At 43.1% G+C, this 17,775-nt stretch overlaps 1 protein-coding gene across 1 annotated transcript in view; it reads right to left on the bottom strand.

The window, feature by feature from the left end:
• MEIOB (meiosis specific with OB-fold) overlaps positions 1-17,775 on the bottom strand; it is a 1,518,339-nt gene that overhangs the window by 579,811 nt on the left and 920,753 nt on the right. The window contains exon 9 of the mRNA XM_044088948.1: positions 2,979-3,077. Coding sequence (XP_043944883.1) covers positions 2,979-3,077 — 99 coding nt within the window. The remainder of the gene's footprint in view (positions 1-2,978; positions 3,078-17,775) is intronic.

Here is a 17,775-nt window from a genome sequence, read left to right on the forward strand (position 1 = left end):
TTTCTGTAATTTTTAACTGTTATAGAAAATGAGCATATTTTACTTGTTATGAAAGACATGTACACTTTTGAGATTATTTTGTCTGCTTGTTCTAAGAGGTATTAGATAATGCAATGTAGTATACATGAATAACTATACTGGTGCTTTATCCAGTTAAAATTTGATGAAACTAACTTGAAGCAAGACAGAGACATTGGCATTTGCAGACAGTCTCAAATTGAGGCCAGAATCCATCCATCCACAACCCCTTTTGTTATTTTTGCACATGGGGTCAGGGTGTCACTTCAACAGTGATAATCATTTATTGACTAGCTTCAGCATTTGCAAAATAGTTTATTAAAAAGCTATTGCTAAATTTTATCTTCAAAGCAGAACAAATAAAATATATCAAAAACATTGTTCTTGTGATTTCAGGCCAATAAAAATAAACATTTTATATAAAATTGATATTTAATTCTTTATGTTCCATCCTATGTTGTTGAGTCAAGCAGAGTTTACAAGGCAAATAGGGAATGGAAAGTGGAGTGCCAGGCCCTTATTCTGTAACACACACACGCACGCATGTACGCGTACACACACACACACACACACACACACACACACACACACACACACACACACACACACACACACACACACACACACACACACACACACACCTACAGAAAACTTGGAGTCACCAATCTACTTAAAACATGTCTTTGGGATGTGGGAGGAAAGCAGAATATCTTTAACCCACATGAACACAAGGAAGACATGCAGATTGTATGCAGAAGGCACCCAGGAAAACTCATACTGTAAGGCATCAGTGCTGCTTTCTTTATGTTAAGGCATACATAATTTCAATACAATTTATTTCACTAAAATTCAGAATGCAGCTGTTGTTTTTCCTTAGAGACTATAATCACATTCTTCATGGGGGAGGGGGACACAAACACATTTTTAGGGGTAAGGCCAGAAGATACAAATAAATAGCAAATGTAAAAGAATCACAGCTGTCATTCTCATACCATGCAATCATAACACTTGTAGAAGATATTAAAGGCAAAAGCTGTCATGTACCCAGGGTCTGCATACTATCATGAGGGAAAAACTATTACATAACATATATGCATACAGACCCCTAATGATATGTCAAAAAAACAAATGGTAGACATGCAACTTTGTTGATTTAAAAATGTCAAATAGCAGTGTGTGCAAATGGGAATGTGAATGAATGTGGATTGTACGTATGCATGTTGGGTGTAAATTTTGTTGAATATACTGTTGAGTGAGTGGAGTTGTGTTTGAGTGGTGTTGGTGTCAGAATGAGGATACTGGATTGAAGAAAATAAGTGTGTTTTGGGTTTAAAGCCTAAAAAGTTTTATATACCAAAGCTTTCAGCATTAGGAGTGGGGGTGTGTACATGAGCGTTTGCAGCTTAAGGTAAGGGTACTGGCAACAATGGAAGGGGATAGATTCAGTGTGGTGTATGTGAATGCTTCCAGGTTAAGGTTGGAGTAAGGGCTACTATGGAAGGTGATAGAGTTAGTGGTGTGTGTGTGTGTGTGTGTGTGTGTGTGTGTGTGTGTGTGTGTGTGTGTGTGTGTGTGTGTGTGTGTGTACTGGGTTGGGAGAGTGTGTGTGTTTCCAGGTCAGATTTAGAAGTGCTAAGGAAGGAGATGTACATTCAGTGTTGTGCATGTGTCATGATGTATGTGGTGTGTGTCTAAGTGTCTTGCGTAGTGGTTATGGAAAGGGTTTAGAGTTAAGAGAGTTAAAAGGCAGTAGTTACATGATGCAGGGTGGCAAAATATAAGGTTAGATAAAGACTTCTGCATGCAAAAGCTTCATTTTGCTAGTATAGGACACAGCAATGATAACGGTTGGGGTGCATATTGTGTTATTTTATTGTATGCTGATTCAAGTTTATGAAGGGCAGTCTTATTTAGACTGAATATAGCACTCCATCCATAGAAAATTTTTGCACAAGAAGGGCACTAGCTAGCTAGTGTAAGTCTCACTGATGGCATTAGACATTTGTTAATTATGTAAAGGGTACACAATTTTTTATGTTTTCTACTATGTTGTCAGTGTGGGCACTGAAATTTAGTTTGTTGTCAGTAGTGACAACAAGGTATCTGTACTATTTATGACTTCAGTATCTATGTTGCTTATTTTTCAAAAACTTTAATGGGTTACAACTGTCTTCATTGCAAAACTAAAAAAACAGTTTTTCCCTCAGTCAGTAAAAGTTTAGATTTTTTTAAGCTAGCTGATTAGACTGTCGGTAGACTCCTGAAATTGTGAGATACATTGAGTCACCAGAATATTGCAAGAGTTTCAGGCCATTGGTTTAATATTGTATGCTTGTAGCCAAAATAGTAAAATGTAGTGGCCCACAGATGGATCCTTGGGGTACTTCTACGCTTGGCTTGAATTAGTATGAGTACCACTTTGGTCAAGCTAGTATTTGAGATCTGTCGTTGAGATAAATTGTGAATCATTTTAGTGCTATTTCACTACATCCAGTATTTTGGAGTTGTTGCAGAAGAATGCTGTGTCTACTGTACATGCTTCAGAAAATCTGAGCAGAGGGTGGCAAATGGTAAGGCCATTGTCATGCTGAGTGTCAATATGATTCATTATCTCTACTAGTGGTGTCTGGATACCATGCCCATGGTGAAAAACCATGTTGTGTGTTTAAAGTGTTTAAATACTCTGTTGGTTATACACCGTTTTTTTAACATTTTATAGGTATTATCCTGGTATTAATCCATTAGCATTTTATAAGAATGTCAAACCAAACCATTCTAGACAGAAACACAGAGTGCAAAAATAGCCCAGATTAATCAGTGTATGGACAGTACAGTTTAAATGGTGAGTAGTAAACAGGTAAGAGGCTATTTTTCTAATTTACAGCACTTTTTTCATGTTAATACTTGAGATCACTCTACCCATATTCTAAATTTTGAAAATAAATGAAATGATCTCTTACTGTTTATTGTATCAGACAGCACGTCATCTTCATTTTCAAACCCACCAGATGCAGCATATTCTTTGATATAGTTAAACAGCTGATTGGCTTCATCAGTGTCTTGGTTATAGAAGAAAAAAAAGGATGCCAATAGTTAGTAACTTTCTTGTGACAAAATTAAATTAAAGTATGAAAACAATCTTAGCAATAATCACAAATTTGAGCTCAATGATCTAGTGCAACAGTAACCTGATGTAATATTTTAGCTAAATGCAATACCTGCAAAGCAAAACCTTTTCATTTTTTAAACTGCATTTTCATTTCATGTTATATCACTGCCCCATATTTATGACATGGTACTTATGCGTAAAACAAAATTAATGCATTTTCACTACAAAATGTTTTATATATTTTGAAGCTCAATGCATAGTTATGATATGGCACCTATGCAGAAACCAAAATGAATGCATTTTCATTAGAAAATGTTTTATATGTTATGAACCACCTTAGTGTTTTCACTTTTATTACCTCCGCAGGCATTGTTCACCATGAAGACCACATGCACTGAAAGCTTGTATCAAGATGTGAGCATAAATGAAATAACAGTTATTAACAGTACACTTTTTAACTTACATTACATCAGGTTACTCTTTCTAAGCCATTTTCTTTTCCCTCACTATTCTGATTCTGTGGCTAAAATGACTTCCTGGAAAAATCACCCAATATGTGAATAAAGTATGAAATAATGTCAGCTACGCATGTAACATTTGTTCAGTATAATATGGAACTACATATATTTGTAACAGACAAAACAATGAAAGAAATCATTTGAAAATGGGCTTGCATACACACACATGCATAAATACACACACACACATACACACACACACACACACACACACACACACACACACACACACACACACACACAAGCACATGCATGTTGTACTACACACACAATCACCACTCTTAGCAAATAGTACATAATATCTAATACAGCACTTAAAGTAAACTGACAAATGTAGTTACTCCCTGTGTAGAATGCACAAAAGGGACATGCTGGTTCAAAACCAGCACAGACAATCTTATCTGCCCAGCAAAGGAAAGCACAAGCCGATCATCAATCCTCGAAAGCCTCAGAGGAGCGTATTCTTCAGCAGCAGTAAAGCTCTAAAGGGCTTCTCACCCAAAATTATCTTTTAGTCAGCTCAGCTCGAGTTGCTTGAAAGTTTGGGTACATTGAAGCTTTGAAAGCTGGCCAGCTGTTACATACTTGGCAGGATATAACCAATACAGCTAAAGGCTACTGTAGCAGTGACCAATATGATGAATATCTTCTTTGATTGCAGTGTCTTATATCCTTCTGAAAGAGGGTTTTGCAGTTCAACAACAGATCTTGCTCATTTCTGACCCATCTCAAACTTTTTTCCTTTTCTTTTCTTGGTAAGCCCATTAAGAAAGCAGTTTATCTGCAGTCTGAATCAAATCTTACAGTAAGTGGGTCATATACCCATAACAGTTTTTTTTATTCTCACCTTAGTAGTAAGACAATCTTAATCAGGGTTATTAAGGATCTTTTGGCCAGAGATAAACACTTTTATTCTGCACTGGTCTGCCTAGATTTCAATGTAACATTTGACACTGTAGATTATGATATCCTGATTGACTGTTTGTCTTCTTACTGTGATCTACCCACTCCAGTTCTCAACTGGTTTGCCTCCTACTTGTTGGGCCATATCTAAAATATGGTCTCATATATGAACTCCTCTGACTTTCATGCTCCAGTGCAGTGCCCTCTCTCAGACTGCACCTTCTTTTTCCTGCTCAGTCTTTAAGTGCACAGGGATAAGTTGTGTGTCCACTGCTCTTCACACTGTTTATGCCGCCCTTAGGGAAATTTTATTAGAGAGAGACAGAGATACAGATGTTATGTTCATACTGATAATATTATAATAGTATTAAGCTACTCAGCTGTATCTCTACTTCCCTCAATCTCTAAGACATTCATTCCTAGCTGTTTACTAATTAGTTGAAGCTTAAAGACTTAACTCATAGAAGACTGTGTCCATGCCTATGCATGCTACCTTGAAAGTTTACCCAGCTCTGTCAACACCATCTTTCATATTATATGGCAATAGTGGACTTTATCACTGCTTAACTCCTAGTCTCTTGTCTCTAGGAAATTAAAGGGTTAATGAAGATCTTGCTTCAAGTAGGGAACAAACGAGCCTTATGACTCTTATCTTGCCAGGGAAATTAATGGGCCTACCTCCAGCTCTGCAGGAAAGGGGGCAGATGGGACTAAAAAGAGAAAAGGGTACCAGTGAGTGTGTTTCTACAGGAAAAAAAGTATGTCAACTTGATGTTATCCTTGACAATAATGAAAAACAAGGATCAGCTCTCAGCTGTGGTAAAATCATTTTGCTTTCATTTGATGAATATCTCCCAAATAACACACTTAATATCCCAAGAAAACCTCTCCACAGTAATTCATACTCTAGTCTCTTATTGCCTAAACTATTGTAATGTCCTTTACCATAGGCTTCATGATACTGAGCTGTGCTCATAGCACAGCTTGTGTGAAACTTTGTAGCTAGACTACCGAGTGGTACATTACGTTACCAACATACTATGGCCGTGCTGTGAAAACTGGACAGGCTTTCATTTCAGTTCTGTATTGTTTTTTCAAATCTTGACTTTGTGTTACTTGCCTCTTCACGACTTTGGTTCTTCTTATTTAAGGTTGCTTATTGTTTCAAACTGACCAACTCATGTGTTGTGCTCTGACTTCCAGGAGTTGCTTACAGTTCTTCAGCCATAACCTGAAACATTGTGTATTTATATGGATGCCAAACTCAGCTTCTGGAATCTACTGCCTTTGCAGCTTGGGGAAAGTTCTAATGGCCTACTTTAAGAGGCCTCTTAAATCCTATTTATTTGTATATTACTTTCAGTGAATGCCCTTTTGATTAGCCACATGCTTTATTTTAACTAATTTAACAAAATGGGAATATTCTGTACTTCATATTGTTTATATATTTTATAATTGGGATTTAAATTATTATTGTTATGTCTTAAATTTTATCTATATCTGACATACTATATTGTACAAGTACTTTGGACAAAACTCTACAATAAAATTAAAGTTATTTACCTATATTTCCAAGTTAATGACTTAGTTTAAGCAGCGTGACATTTATTTATTTTTTCTATTTTTTTTTTTTTGAGAAATTTTGTGCGACAATAATTTAGTTTCAGACTCTTTAGATTTAACTAACTAAAGACTATGACATCTTTTTTGTGTACTTCCAGTTCACACCTATACCTCTATATGGTGTCCAGGACGTTTTGGGGGTCTGGCTTAACTAAATGAATTACCAGCTAACTAAAAGGCAGTAAAGAAAAGGGCAACGAGTTAACAAAATTACACTAAGACTGTTAGTCTAGGATGTTTTGCAGTGGGGAAATTAATCTTTGTTTGACACTTACTATTCATATTTTCATATTTATGTTCACATTTTCATAACTGACAAACCTACATGTTATTGAGATGTATAGTGTGAAACACAAATGTGGGAGACAGGACAATTCACTGTCAATGCTGGTTTATATCACACTATACTGGAAATACTACTAGCTTTTAGCAATTATGATAATAAGCAATATTTCCATATGTATTTAATACTTCAAAAACAAGTAACTTACAAACTGTTGCATGACATCAGGTGAAAACTTAGATGTTATTGAAGAAAACTTGATGATATTTGCACAGTAAGGTGCACATATTGAGAGATATCCTGTATTATTTATTTTGCTAATTATATAATTAAAAAGAAGTTATGTACTCACCATAACATTCCATCTGAGTAGTTATACTTCATTTTCTGCAATCTGTGGGTATTTGGATCCATACTGGATCCGAGCCGGCAACATTTTATCAAGCATCTGCTCCAAGCTCCTCCCCTTACCCCATAATCCCTCACCTCTTCTACCTTCCCTCAGATCGAGTTTGCCACTAACCAAACTATTAGCAACTCAATAACGCTAACCTAGAACAGGTTCGGGGGAAGGAGGGAGAGACGGTTGCAGAAAGTGAAGTATAACTACTCAGATGGAACATTATGGTGAGTACATAACTTCTTTATCTGAAGTAATTAACTTCATTTATCTGCAACCTGTGGGACAGAGTCCCCAGCTACCAAAACTCCTGGGAGGCCCTCATGGAAGGATATTCCTGAGCACAGCAGAGCCAAAGGATGCTCTCCCTCTAGAGATCAAATCCAATTTATAATGAGAAATAAATGTATGTGACCTTGCCCAGGTCGCTGCTGCACAGGTATCATCCAGAGAAACTCTAGACCAAAAAGCAGGAGAAGTTGCCATAGATCTGGAAGAATGAGCTTTAACAGGACCAGGTGGGGGATAGGCCCTTATCCCTATAGATTTGCAGAATACATTGTGTAATCCATCTAGCTAAGGAGACCTTGGAAATGGCCTTGCCCAAAAAGGGTCTAGAAAAGGACACGAATAATTGGTCAGACTTACGAAATTGTTTAGTCCTGTGTAAACAGAAACAAAGCTGTCTATGAACATCTAGCAAGTGCAACTTATATTCACTCTTTTTCTGGAAATTTGGAAAGAACACAGACAGATTAATCATCTGGTTAATGTTAGATTCAGAAGCAACTTTCGGTAAGAAAGAAGGATTCGTACAAAGCAAAACCCTGTCTTTATAAAAGATCAAGTAAGGGGGCACGGCAGACAAAGCTTGGATCTCAGAAACCCTTCTAGCCGAGGTAATGGCCACTAGAAAAGCTGTTTTTCAGGACAGGAATTTTAATTCTACTGACGCTGCTGGTTCAAATGGGGGTGCCACCAATGCCTGCAGAACTAGATTAAGGTCCCAAGGAGGGACGGAATTCTTAACCGGGGGACGCAAAAGAAAAGTACCTTTTAGAAAGGCCTTGCATAATCTCAAAGAGGCCAGAGCATTCAGATTTTCGCCAACATGAAAATTAGATATGGCTGCCAGTTGTACTTTCACTGTAGAGGAACTAGCTCCTTGTTGAAAAATATAGGACAAAAACTCCAACACTGCAGGAACCGGGGCTGTAAATGGATCTATGTTTCTCTGAGAAGCCCAAATAGAGAAGCATTTCCATTTGCTGTGATAAACCTCCCTAGTGGAAGCTTTGTTGAATGCCACCAGAATACTCTTTACTGAAGATGATAGACTGGGAGTCCTAGCGATCAAGGGAACTGGAGCAACCAAGCCGTCAGCTTGAGGCTGTCCAGATCAGGTGGACTGATGCCCGAGGGATGGGAGATGAGATCCGGGCAGGGATCTAGAATCGGTGAAGGAGTTAGAGCATGAGACCAGAGGAAGGGGAACCACACTTGACGAGGCCAGAACAGGGCAATGAGGATCACTTTACACCCCAGTCGTTAAGCTTTCTGAAGAAACATCAGAATGAGAGGTAGCGGGGGATACGCATAGAGTAACCCGGGAGGCCAAGCATGGATGAGAGCGTCTCAGGGGGAGTCCCCTGGAGAGGGGAATCAGAGCGAAGAACTTGGAAGGAGATGTGAAGAGATCGCAGCAAGGGTGACCCCACGCGAGGAAGATCTCCTCCGCTACTGACTGTTTCAGAGACCACTTGTATGGCATTATAATAGCCCGACTCAGTCTGTCCTCTAAAATGTTGGAGCGTACCGGGATGTGCGTTGCAATCAGAAACTGACTGGTGGAAATCGCCACTCTCATGGCCTTGTGACAGAGAGGGTAAGTTCTGGTCCCTCCTTGTTTGTTGATGTACCAGACAACAGACATGTTGTCTGACTGAACTGCAATCGTCCCTGGGGGGAACAATGGTGTGAAAGGCTTGCAACGCTAAAAGCACTGCCCTCATCTCCAGAACATGGATATGCAATCTGGTCTCGGTCTGGGACCATGTGCCTTGGACCGTTCTTCCCTAAAAGTGCCCCCCACCTGAGCTGGGAGGCGTCCGTGGTCACTGTGGCTTGGGCTGGGGATGTTAAGAGTGGATGACCTGCCAAGATTTCTGGCGATTGGAGCCACTAAAGAAGAGAAATCTTGCAGGCTCTGCTGATCCATATAGGGTAGTCCATGGGGAGGTCTAACCAAGACCACTGAACTGCTAGGGTCCACTGAAGCAACCTCATGTGAAGGCGCGCGCATGGAAGAATTGAAACTGCTGTGGCCATGGAGCCTAGAGCGCGAGGAACGTCACTCGCCATCGGTGTCCTTGGGCCGAGGATCACTGACACATGGGCCCATAGGTTCTGGATCCTGTCCTGAGTGAGAAAAACTTGTAATAATAGAGTGTCCAACCGTGCCCCTATGAATTCCAAGGTCTGTGTCGGATTCAAGTGGGATTTGGAGATGTTGATGGTAATCCCTAGATTGACTGCAAGATGCAGGAAAGAGTCTCTGGCCATGCAAAGTAGACGCTTGGTGGCAGCAGTGATGCATGGACGTGTTTGAAACAGATTTCAGAGTCGACATTTTCGACAAGAATAATCGCTTGTCCTCTGGTGACAAAGACTCTGGGGGCGACACAGTGAATTCCGTGACCAGGTCTCGCTGGAGTCGAATGACGTGTGCCAAATAATTCAGCGCTCATATGGAAAACATCGCTGAAGAAAAGACTCTCTTCCCAAAGCGATCCACCACCCTAGACTCTTTGTCCGGGGGGTGGACCAAAGAATTTTCCTGAGCCAGTTCTCTCTTGGTGCCAGCCGCCACCACCATAGCATCCACAGGGGATCCCTTGTACCAGGCATGTCTGCCTGTGGGAAGAGAAAGGATCCTGTCTGGGCATTTTTGTATTGGCTCTATGGTGTCAGGCTCCTTCCATGCGAACGTGGTAATAAGATTCACTAATGGATCTGCAGGAGGGGACACCCAGGATGTAGATGGGCCCGTGCCAAAGGCCTCCAGGAATACTGACTTGTTTGTAGAGGGTTTTGGGGCTGACCAACCTCCCCTCTGGTGGAGGATTTCCATGATGTCTCCAAAGCAGACATCCTCAGGAGGTGACCTGGGGGAACCCTCATCTTCATCCAAGTCAGTATCTTCTGTGAGGGACTCGGGGGAGTCCATGTGCCTCCTCTTACATGAATGCTTACGGGGGGCCCCCTCAGTGGGACTCTCTGAAGAGGATTCGTAAGTCACGGGGGGGGGTACCACGATGGGATCCACCTTGGGGTCCTCTAGCATGGGCTGTCCCTGGGACAAGCTGATGGGAGTCGTGACCAAATCCACGGCAGCCTGGGTGGAGTCCAAGGCAATGGGCTGGGGTCTCAATCCCTGGGAGAGAACCCTCTCCACCACATCGAAGGCCGAAGGAGAGTGCACCTCCTTGGCAAACAGCAAGGAAGAAGCTCTCCCCGGCTCCGTCGTGAGGATTGGGGCCAAAGCCAAGGTAGCCAGGGCTCCGAAGGAATGGCTCGGATCTGACAAAGTCAGAGCTGAAGACATCTCTGTTCCCTCGGATCCGGCTCCCTGTTCTCAACCCCGAGAGCTGCTCAGATCCGAACAAGTCTGATCCGAGGAACTCAGGGTAATGGCTGGCGTCGAGGTTGGAGGAACAGTCAACGCCGAACCCGCAGCTCCGAGGATCCTCGGATCCATAGGTCGGATCGGGGAAGGAGAGATAGGATGGAAGAAGGGCATAGAGGTCCCCTCTCCTGCTGGAGAGGGGGTTGACAAGACTCCCATTTGTATTTGGGTGCGAATGAATCTCCACATCATCCTGTTTACGTCAAGCTCTGAAAGACTCCGAGTCGACCGCGAGGAGAAGACCGACTTGGATCTGGCCCTGTGAGATGACCTTGAAGAAGGCCTCTGGTCCGAAGGCTCCATCAGCTCTGGGGAGAACCTCGGGGAATGGAGCCGAGGAGAAGTGGTCCTAACAATTTTTGAAGGTGGACTGGGAAATGGCTCCCGCTCAGGAGATTGCTTGTGGTGTCTTTCCGCCCTTTTCTCTTTTTCCCTTTTGCCCTTGTCCTTAGATTTTGTCCCCACCTCAGCAGGCTTAGAGGGAGGCTGAGTCCCAGCTTGGGGGGGGGGGGGGTTGGTTGGCTAGTGGAGCCGATGTCGAGGCCGTTGGGTCTAAAGCAGAAACTGGTAGCAGGCCCTTGGCTAGCAGTTTCGTCTTCTTCCCTTTTAAGGCCCTGGAGTTGAACACTGCACACACAGCACATGGCAGACTAAGATGGGGAATGCCCAGGCAAATAACATACAGAGTGTGGCCATTTTTTAAACGTTGGTTTTGGCTGGTCAGCCATAAACACACTCCACTCAGCCAAACGTTAAACTAGAAAAGCAGACAGACAGGGGTTGGTTAGGCCTACTCTACCTCAAAAACACAAACTTTCTTAACTACCTTTTTTTTTTTGTAACAAACCAACGAAAAGATGAAGGGGAGGAAGGGCTGCTCACAAACAACTACTCTAACACACTAAATATAAGTACCAAAGTTCCACTTACTACACCCAACTTGGAGCTATAGTGACCACGATGCGTACGCATGAAGTGGCAAACGAGATCTGCGGGAAGGTATGAGAGGTGAGGGATTATGGGTAAGGGGAGGAGCTTGGAGCAGACGCTTGATAAAATGTTGCTGGCTTGGATTCGATATGGATCCGAATACCCACATGTTGCAGATAAATTAACTACTTCAGATCCTTTGTTTTCATATTTTGGCAAATATTTCAATAAGCATGTACTATAGAGAAATTTCTTGTTGTCATGAGAAAGCTTATGTATGGTTAACAAAAATGATATAACAATATATGTCTAGGTTGTATAGTTTACAAAATATATAAATTTGTGAAAGTTTAGAGAAAATATACTTTGGGGTTTGTGTGTATTACAATATATTACAGTATTTAATGCACTCACTATTATCACTATAAGTAAAAAGAAGTTATGTTCTTACCATAACGTTCCATGTGAATTGTTCATCTCGCCTTTGTTCTTACGCATGGGTTCGGAGCCGATCCTCGGCTCCGAGATGGCCACTTCTACAGCTCTGCATCTTGAGAAAGCTTGAGGCACAGTCCTATCCCACAATCCCCTAGTGCTAACCCTCAGATCTAGTTTGCTAACACCAGAAGATAACAATGCGCCCCAGGCGCTAGCAGTAATTTAAAAATAAGGGACAGCAATGTCCAAAAAATACCTAGGTAATGAGAAGAGTACCCTGACAACAGAAGCAGCCAGAGACTAAACAGAAGGTGTTGAAGACAAGCTGAACTGGAATCCAAATCATCCCGTTCTCTGAAAAAAAAAAAAACATAGGCCGGGGGATGGAGGGTGGGTAGTAAGAACAAAGGCGAGATGAACAATTCACATGGAACGTTATGGTAAGAACATCACTTCTTTATGTGAAATTGTTCAATTTTGCCGTTTGTTCTTACGCATGGGTAGCGTCCCTAGCTCCTTTACCCTGGGTGGCTCATGGGAGAACGTTCCTGAGGACCGTGGAACCAAAGGAGGCCATATCTTTGGAGTTCTTGTCCAATTTATAATGGAGAATGAAGGTATGAGGCTTCGCCCAGGTTGCTGCCGCACAAATAGTATCCAACGGCAAACGGGCTGCATGGGCTAGGGATGTGGCCATCGCCCTGGTAGAATGAGCCTTGGGTTGAAAAGGTAATTGTTGTTTCGTCTGTGAATAGATACATTTAATACAATCTGTGAGACATTTAGACAAGGTAACTTTCGTAACCGCTATACCTTTTCTTTGGTCAGCAAAGGATATAAATAGCTGGTCTGATTTTCTGTCATCTTTTGTCCTTTGCAAATAAAACCTGAGTTGTCTGTGGACGTCTAACTTATGCAGCATATATTCCAACTTGTTAGTGTGATTTTTGAAAAAGGTGGGAAGTTCGATGGATTGGTTAATATTTGAAAGTGAACAAACTTTTGGGAGAAAAGACGGATTGGTGCGTAATGTCACTCTATCTGAGTGGAAAATCAAGTAGGGAGGTCGAACAGATAGCACGTGTAATTCCGAAATTCTACGAGCAGAGGTTATAGCCACCAACAATAAGGTTTTCCATGACACGAACTTAAGAGAGGCTGTGGAGGCTGGTTCAAAACAGGGTAACATTAACTGGGATAAAATTAGGTTAAGATTCCAAGGAGCAACTGGGTTACGAATGGAAGGACAGAGGTGAAAAGTGCCTTTCAAAAACGCCTTGCAAAGTCTGTGGGACATGATGGAAGAATTTTTGTCACCCACATGAAAGTTTGATATGGCCGCCAGTTAGACTCTAACTGTGGACGATGATGCTCCTTCTTCAAAGATCTTAGACAGAAACTCCAATATTTTGTGCACCGGTGCTTCTGTTGGATCTAATCCTTGTTGTAATGCCCAATAAGAAAAACGTTTCCACTTGCTCCGGTAAGTCTTTGTAGTGGATGGTTTAAGAGAGGAAACAATTATACGTTTAACCGCAGGGGACAAAAGGCTTGACCTGGCTAGGATGGGAAGAGGAGCAGCCAAGCTGTCAATTTTAGGGCCTGCAGGGATGGATGAGGGGCTCCTGACGCATGGGTCAAAAGGTCTGGAACTGGGTCCAGAATCCATGGCTCCTCGATTTGATGGGCCTGAAGAAAGGGGAACCAGATCTGTCGAGGCCAGAATGGGGCTATTAGAATTATGGTCCTTTCCAGACGTTTGGCTTTCTGTAGAAATCTGGGGATTAACGGAATGGGTGGAAAAGCATAAAGGAGACCTGGGGGCCAATCGTGAACCAGTGAATCTCGGGATGCTCCCTGGTGGAGGGAGAAGGGCAAAATAGCTTCTGCATTTGGCATTCATCGGCGATGCAAAAAGGTCGCAGCAAGGCTGGCCCCACTTGCGGAATATCGCTTCCGCTACTTGAGATTTCAGAGACCACTCGTGAGGTAACAGGATGGCTATGCTCAACCTGTCCGCAATTACGTAGGACGTCCCGGGAATGTGCGTTGCTATCAGAAAGCGTCCGGTGGAGACAGCCCATTGCCAAATCCTGAGGGCCTCTCTGCATAGTGGATAAGATCTTGGTCCTCCCTGTTTGCTGATGTACCAGACCACTGACATGTTGTCTGTCTGGACTGCCACTGTTCCTTGAGGTAAGATGCCGTGAAAGTGTTGCAACGCTAGAAACACCGCTCTTAGCTCTAGGACATTGATGTGCAGTTTGCATTCTGTTCTGGACCATTGACCTTGGACCGTCTTTCCCTGGAACAAACCCCCCCCTCCTGATCAGGGAAGCACCCGTGGTTATTGTCGCTATCGGGGTTGGTAGGTTAAAAGGTCGACCTTGTGTCAAGTCTTGAGATAGCATCCACCATCGCAGATCCTGCTTGCAGCAGGATGTGATTAGAATTTCGTGTGACAATGGCAGGTGCTGATAGGACCACTGGGCGAACAGTAGCCATTGAAGGATCCTCATGTGCATTCTTCCTAGAGGGACTGCAACCAGTGCAGCTGACATTAATCCCAGGACTCTCAAAACCTGTTCTGCTGTTGCTTTTGTCTTTTGAAGGAGTACTGCAATTTGCTCCCTTAGTTTTGAAACCCTTTCTGGTGGAAGCCTGACCCTGACCAAGGTAGTGTCCAGTTCTGCCCCTATAAATGAGATACGCTGTGATGGCGATAAGGTAGATTTTTCGAAATTGATTGTAACGCCAAGACGGGAACAAAGACTGATTGTGTAATCTCTTGCTTGGAGCAGATGATACTCGGTGGTGGCGGAGAGGAGCCAGTCGTCTAGATACGGAAACACCTGGAATCCTTGTTGTCTCAAGTGAGACACTACTACTGCCATACACTTGGTGAACACCCTGGGGGCTGAGGTGAGGCCAAACGGCAGAGCTCGAAACTGAAAATGACTGGCTCCTAGCCGGAAGCACAGGAATCTCCTGGATGGTCTGGCCATTTTTATATGGTAGTACGCGTCCTTGAGACCTATAGAGCACATCCAGTCTCCTTCCTGCAGAAAAGGAAGGATTGACTATAGCGTGACCATCCGAAACTTCTCCTTCACAAGGAAGGTGTTTAGTTTGCTGAGATCCAGAACTGGTCTCCAGTCCCTTGTCTTCTTTGGAACTAAAAAGAACCTTGAGTAAGTTCTGGATCCTATTTGGTCTGCCGGGACTGCTTGGACGGCTCTTTTTCTGAACAGCTTCTGGATCTCTAAGGCTGCCTGATTCCGCAGATTGGGTGGAACGTCTGGGAATCTTTTGGTGGTAGGGGGAACGTTTATGAATTTTATGTCGTAACCACTGGTAATTATAGTTTGTACCCACGCATCTGAAGTTAAATTTCACCAGGCCAGCGGGTACAAAGTTAAGCGTCCCCCGACTGCCTCCAGAACAGGACAGTCGGGCCTCCTCTCAGGAGTGCTGGAAAGGCTTGCCAGAGAAAGTATCTCTGTCGCCCTGGTTTTGCGGACCCCCTCTGCCGTTTGGTCGGCGTCTTACATTCCTTCCCCCTCCTCTGCCTCTGGAAGGGGCATTATCACTCTGTGTGGACTGAAAGAAACCCTGTGTCTTACGGAACCACATCTTTCCGCCTCTTTGCCCTTTGGGGTATGGTCTGGAAGGGGCGGAGAAACGGACTCCTACAGCAGATAGGGTCTTCCCTTCTTGCTCACACCTAGTGAGGGTCTCTTTTACTTTGGGGCCAAAAAGAGAGGCACCATCAAACGGGACGTTAGTAAAGGAAGACTTGAAGGATTCCACAAAGGAGCACAGCTATAGCCAGGATTGTCTCCTAAGAGCAATCGCTGAAGCTGCCGCTCTACTCGCACCTTCGGCCGCATATGAAATGAGCCTCATGGAGGAGTTGACTACAGAGTTAAGGGTATTAAGTTGTGCTGTCACTTTCTCGGTAACAGCAGCATCTGTACGACCCTGGAGAGTATCTCCGAGTTCCTTGAGGAGATCCCTCTGTAAACGCATGAAATGCGTCAAGTAGTTCAGCGATCGCATGGAAAAAGTTGCAGAACTGAAAACGCACTTCCCATATCTGTCCATCGTCCTAGAATCCTTATTAGGAGGATGGACAGCGGAAGAGGACTCTGACATGACCTTCTTAGTGGCTGCCGCCACCACCATAGTATCCACTGGAACACCCTTGGTAAGAAAACTCTTGTCCTGGGGGGCTGTTATAAACTTATTCGGCCTGCGGGGAACTGGTTCCACCGTGTCAGGTGTCTCCCAAGCCCTACGAGCTATCAAGTCCATAAGTTCGTCAAAGGGAGGGGTCACCCAGGAGGTAGAAGGTAGAGCCCCGAATGCCTTCAGCAATACTGATTCATCCACAGAAGGGTTAAGTGGCTGCCAATCTCCCCTCTGTTTTAGGATCTCCAGGATGTCCGGAAAGGAGACATCCTCCGAGGGGGACCGTGGGGACCCTTCTGCTTCATCTAAATCTGTATCTGATGTAAGAGATTCCTGTGTGGAATCTATGTGCCTCCTCTTGCACAGTCTTTTCCTTGGTACTTCTTCAGATGGGGCTTCTGGAGAAGCGTCCGAGGAACCGGGAGCACCCTCTGGGGGCAACTGAGGCATTGGGTCTCGACGCTTCGTAGAAGCCGAGGATACAGAAGTCGAACGTGGTCCCTTAGGGGAAGGAGAAGAAGAATCCGATGAGATATGTGTCTGTTTCGACAAGACCTTCCTCATGGCGTCGAAGACACCGGTACCCGGATCCGAAGACCTTCCTGGTTTCGAGAAACCAGGAACAATCCCCGAGACCGGGGGTCCAGGCTCCGACCCAGAGGACGGTGCCGAACTAATCTGAGCCGAGGCTCCTAGGGGGAGAGTCGGTACCGACATCTTGGTTCGACTGTCCGCCCCGGAACCAAGGAACAATAGTCGGCTCCGGGACCCCTCGATCCGTTCTGAGGGCGTCGAGGTCAACGGTACCGAAAGCACGGCTGTAGGCTATTGGTTGCTATAGATTCCTTGTTGAAACACATTTATAACAAGGTAGAGCACATGGTGAAGGACTCCTAGGAATTTTTATCAAGATATCCCACATATCTAGGTACAGATGACATACTATTTGCCTCTATAGACGTAATTGATCTTTTTACGTGTATCCCTAAAATTGAAGGTCTAGAGGTGTTTAGCGATAGTATTTTTCGACATAGTGACCTGGACTGGGATAGAATTCGACTCATTATTGAGTTAATGTCCATTGTCTTAGACAACAACAACCACATTTTTTATGAAGGTGAAATATTTAGACAGGTCAAAGGTGTGGCAATGGGGTCTGCTTGCGCCCCCATTTATGCCAATGTAGTAATGCTCAATTGGGAAGAGAAGACCATATTCACCAGTGAATACCAAGAAAGAATAAAATATTATTCGCGTTTCTTAGATGATATATATATCATTTGGGAAGGTGATCAGGCTTCTTTTAACAACTTTTTCACCTATTTGAATAACAGCAGTGATTTTTTAAAGTTTACATCTATTAGTAATAGTGTAGGAGTACCCTATCTGGATACCATTATTATTAGGAAAGATGGGGTGTATAAGTCCAAAATACACAGGAAAGAAACCTTTACTAATTCATATCTTGATTTTGGGAGTTGTCATCCTAATAAGACCAAGAGAAATATATACAAAGGACAATGTATAAGGGCACTTAGAATGACATCTGAATACACAGATATGTTGAAAGAAATAAAGTATATTACATCATTATTCATTAATAGGGGATATAATACACAGATTATGGATAAAATCAGTTCTAATGTGATTGAACAATGGGGGACAAAATATGCCCCT

Source organism: Protopterus annectens, chromosome 12.part0 (assembly GCF_019279795.1).
Source record: "Protopterus annectens isolate FY-2018-M chromosome 12.part0, PAN1.0, whole genome shotgun sequence".
Classification (NCBI taxonomy): domain Eukaryota; kingdom Metazoa; phylum Chordata; order Ceratodontiformes; family Protopteridae; genus Protopterus; species Protopterus annectens.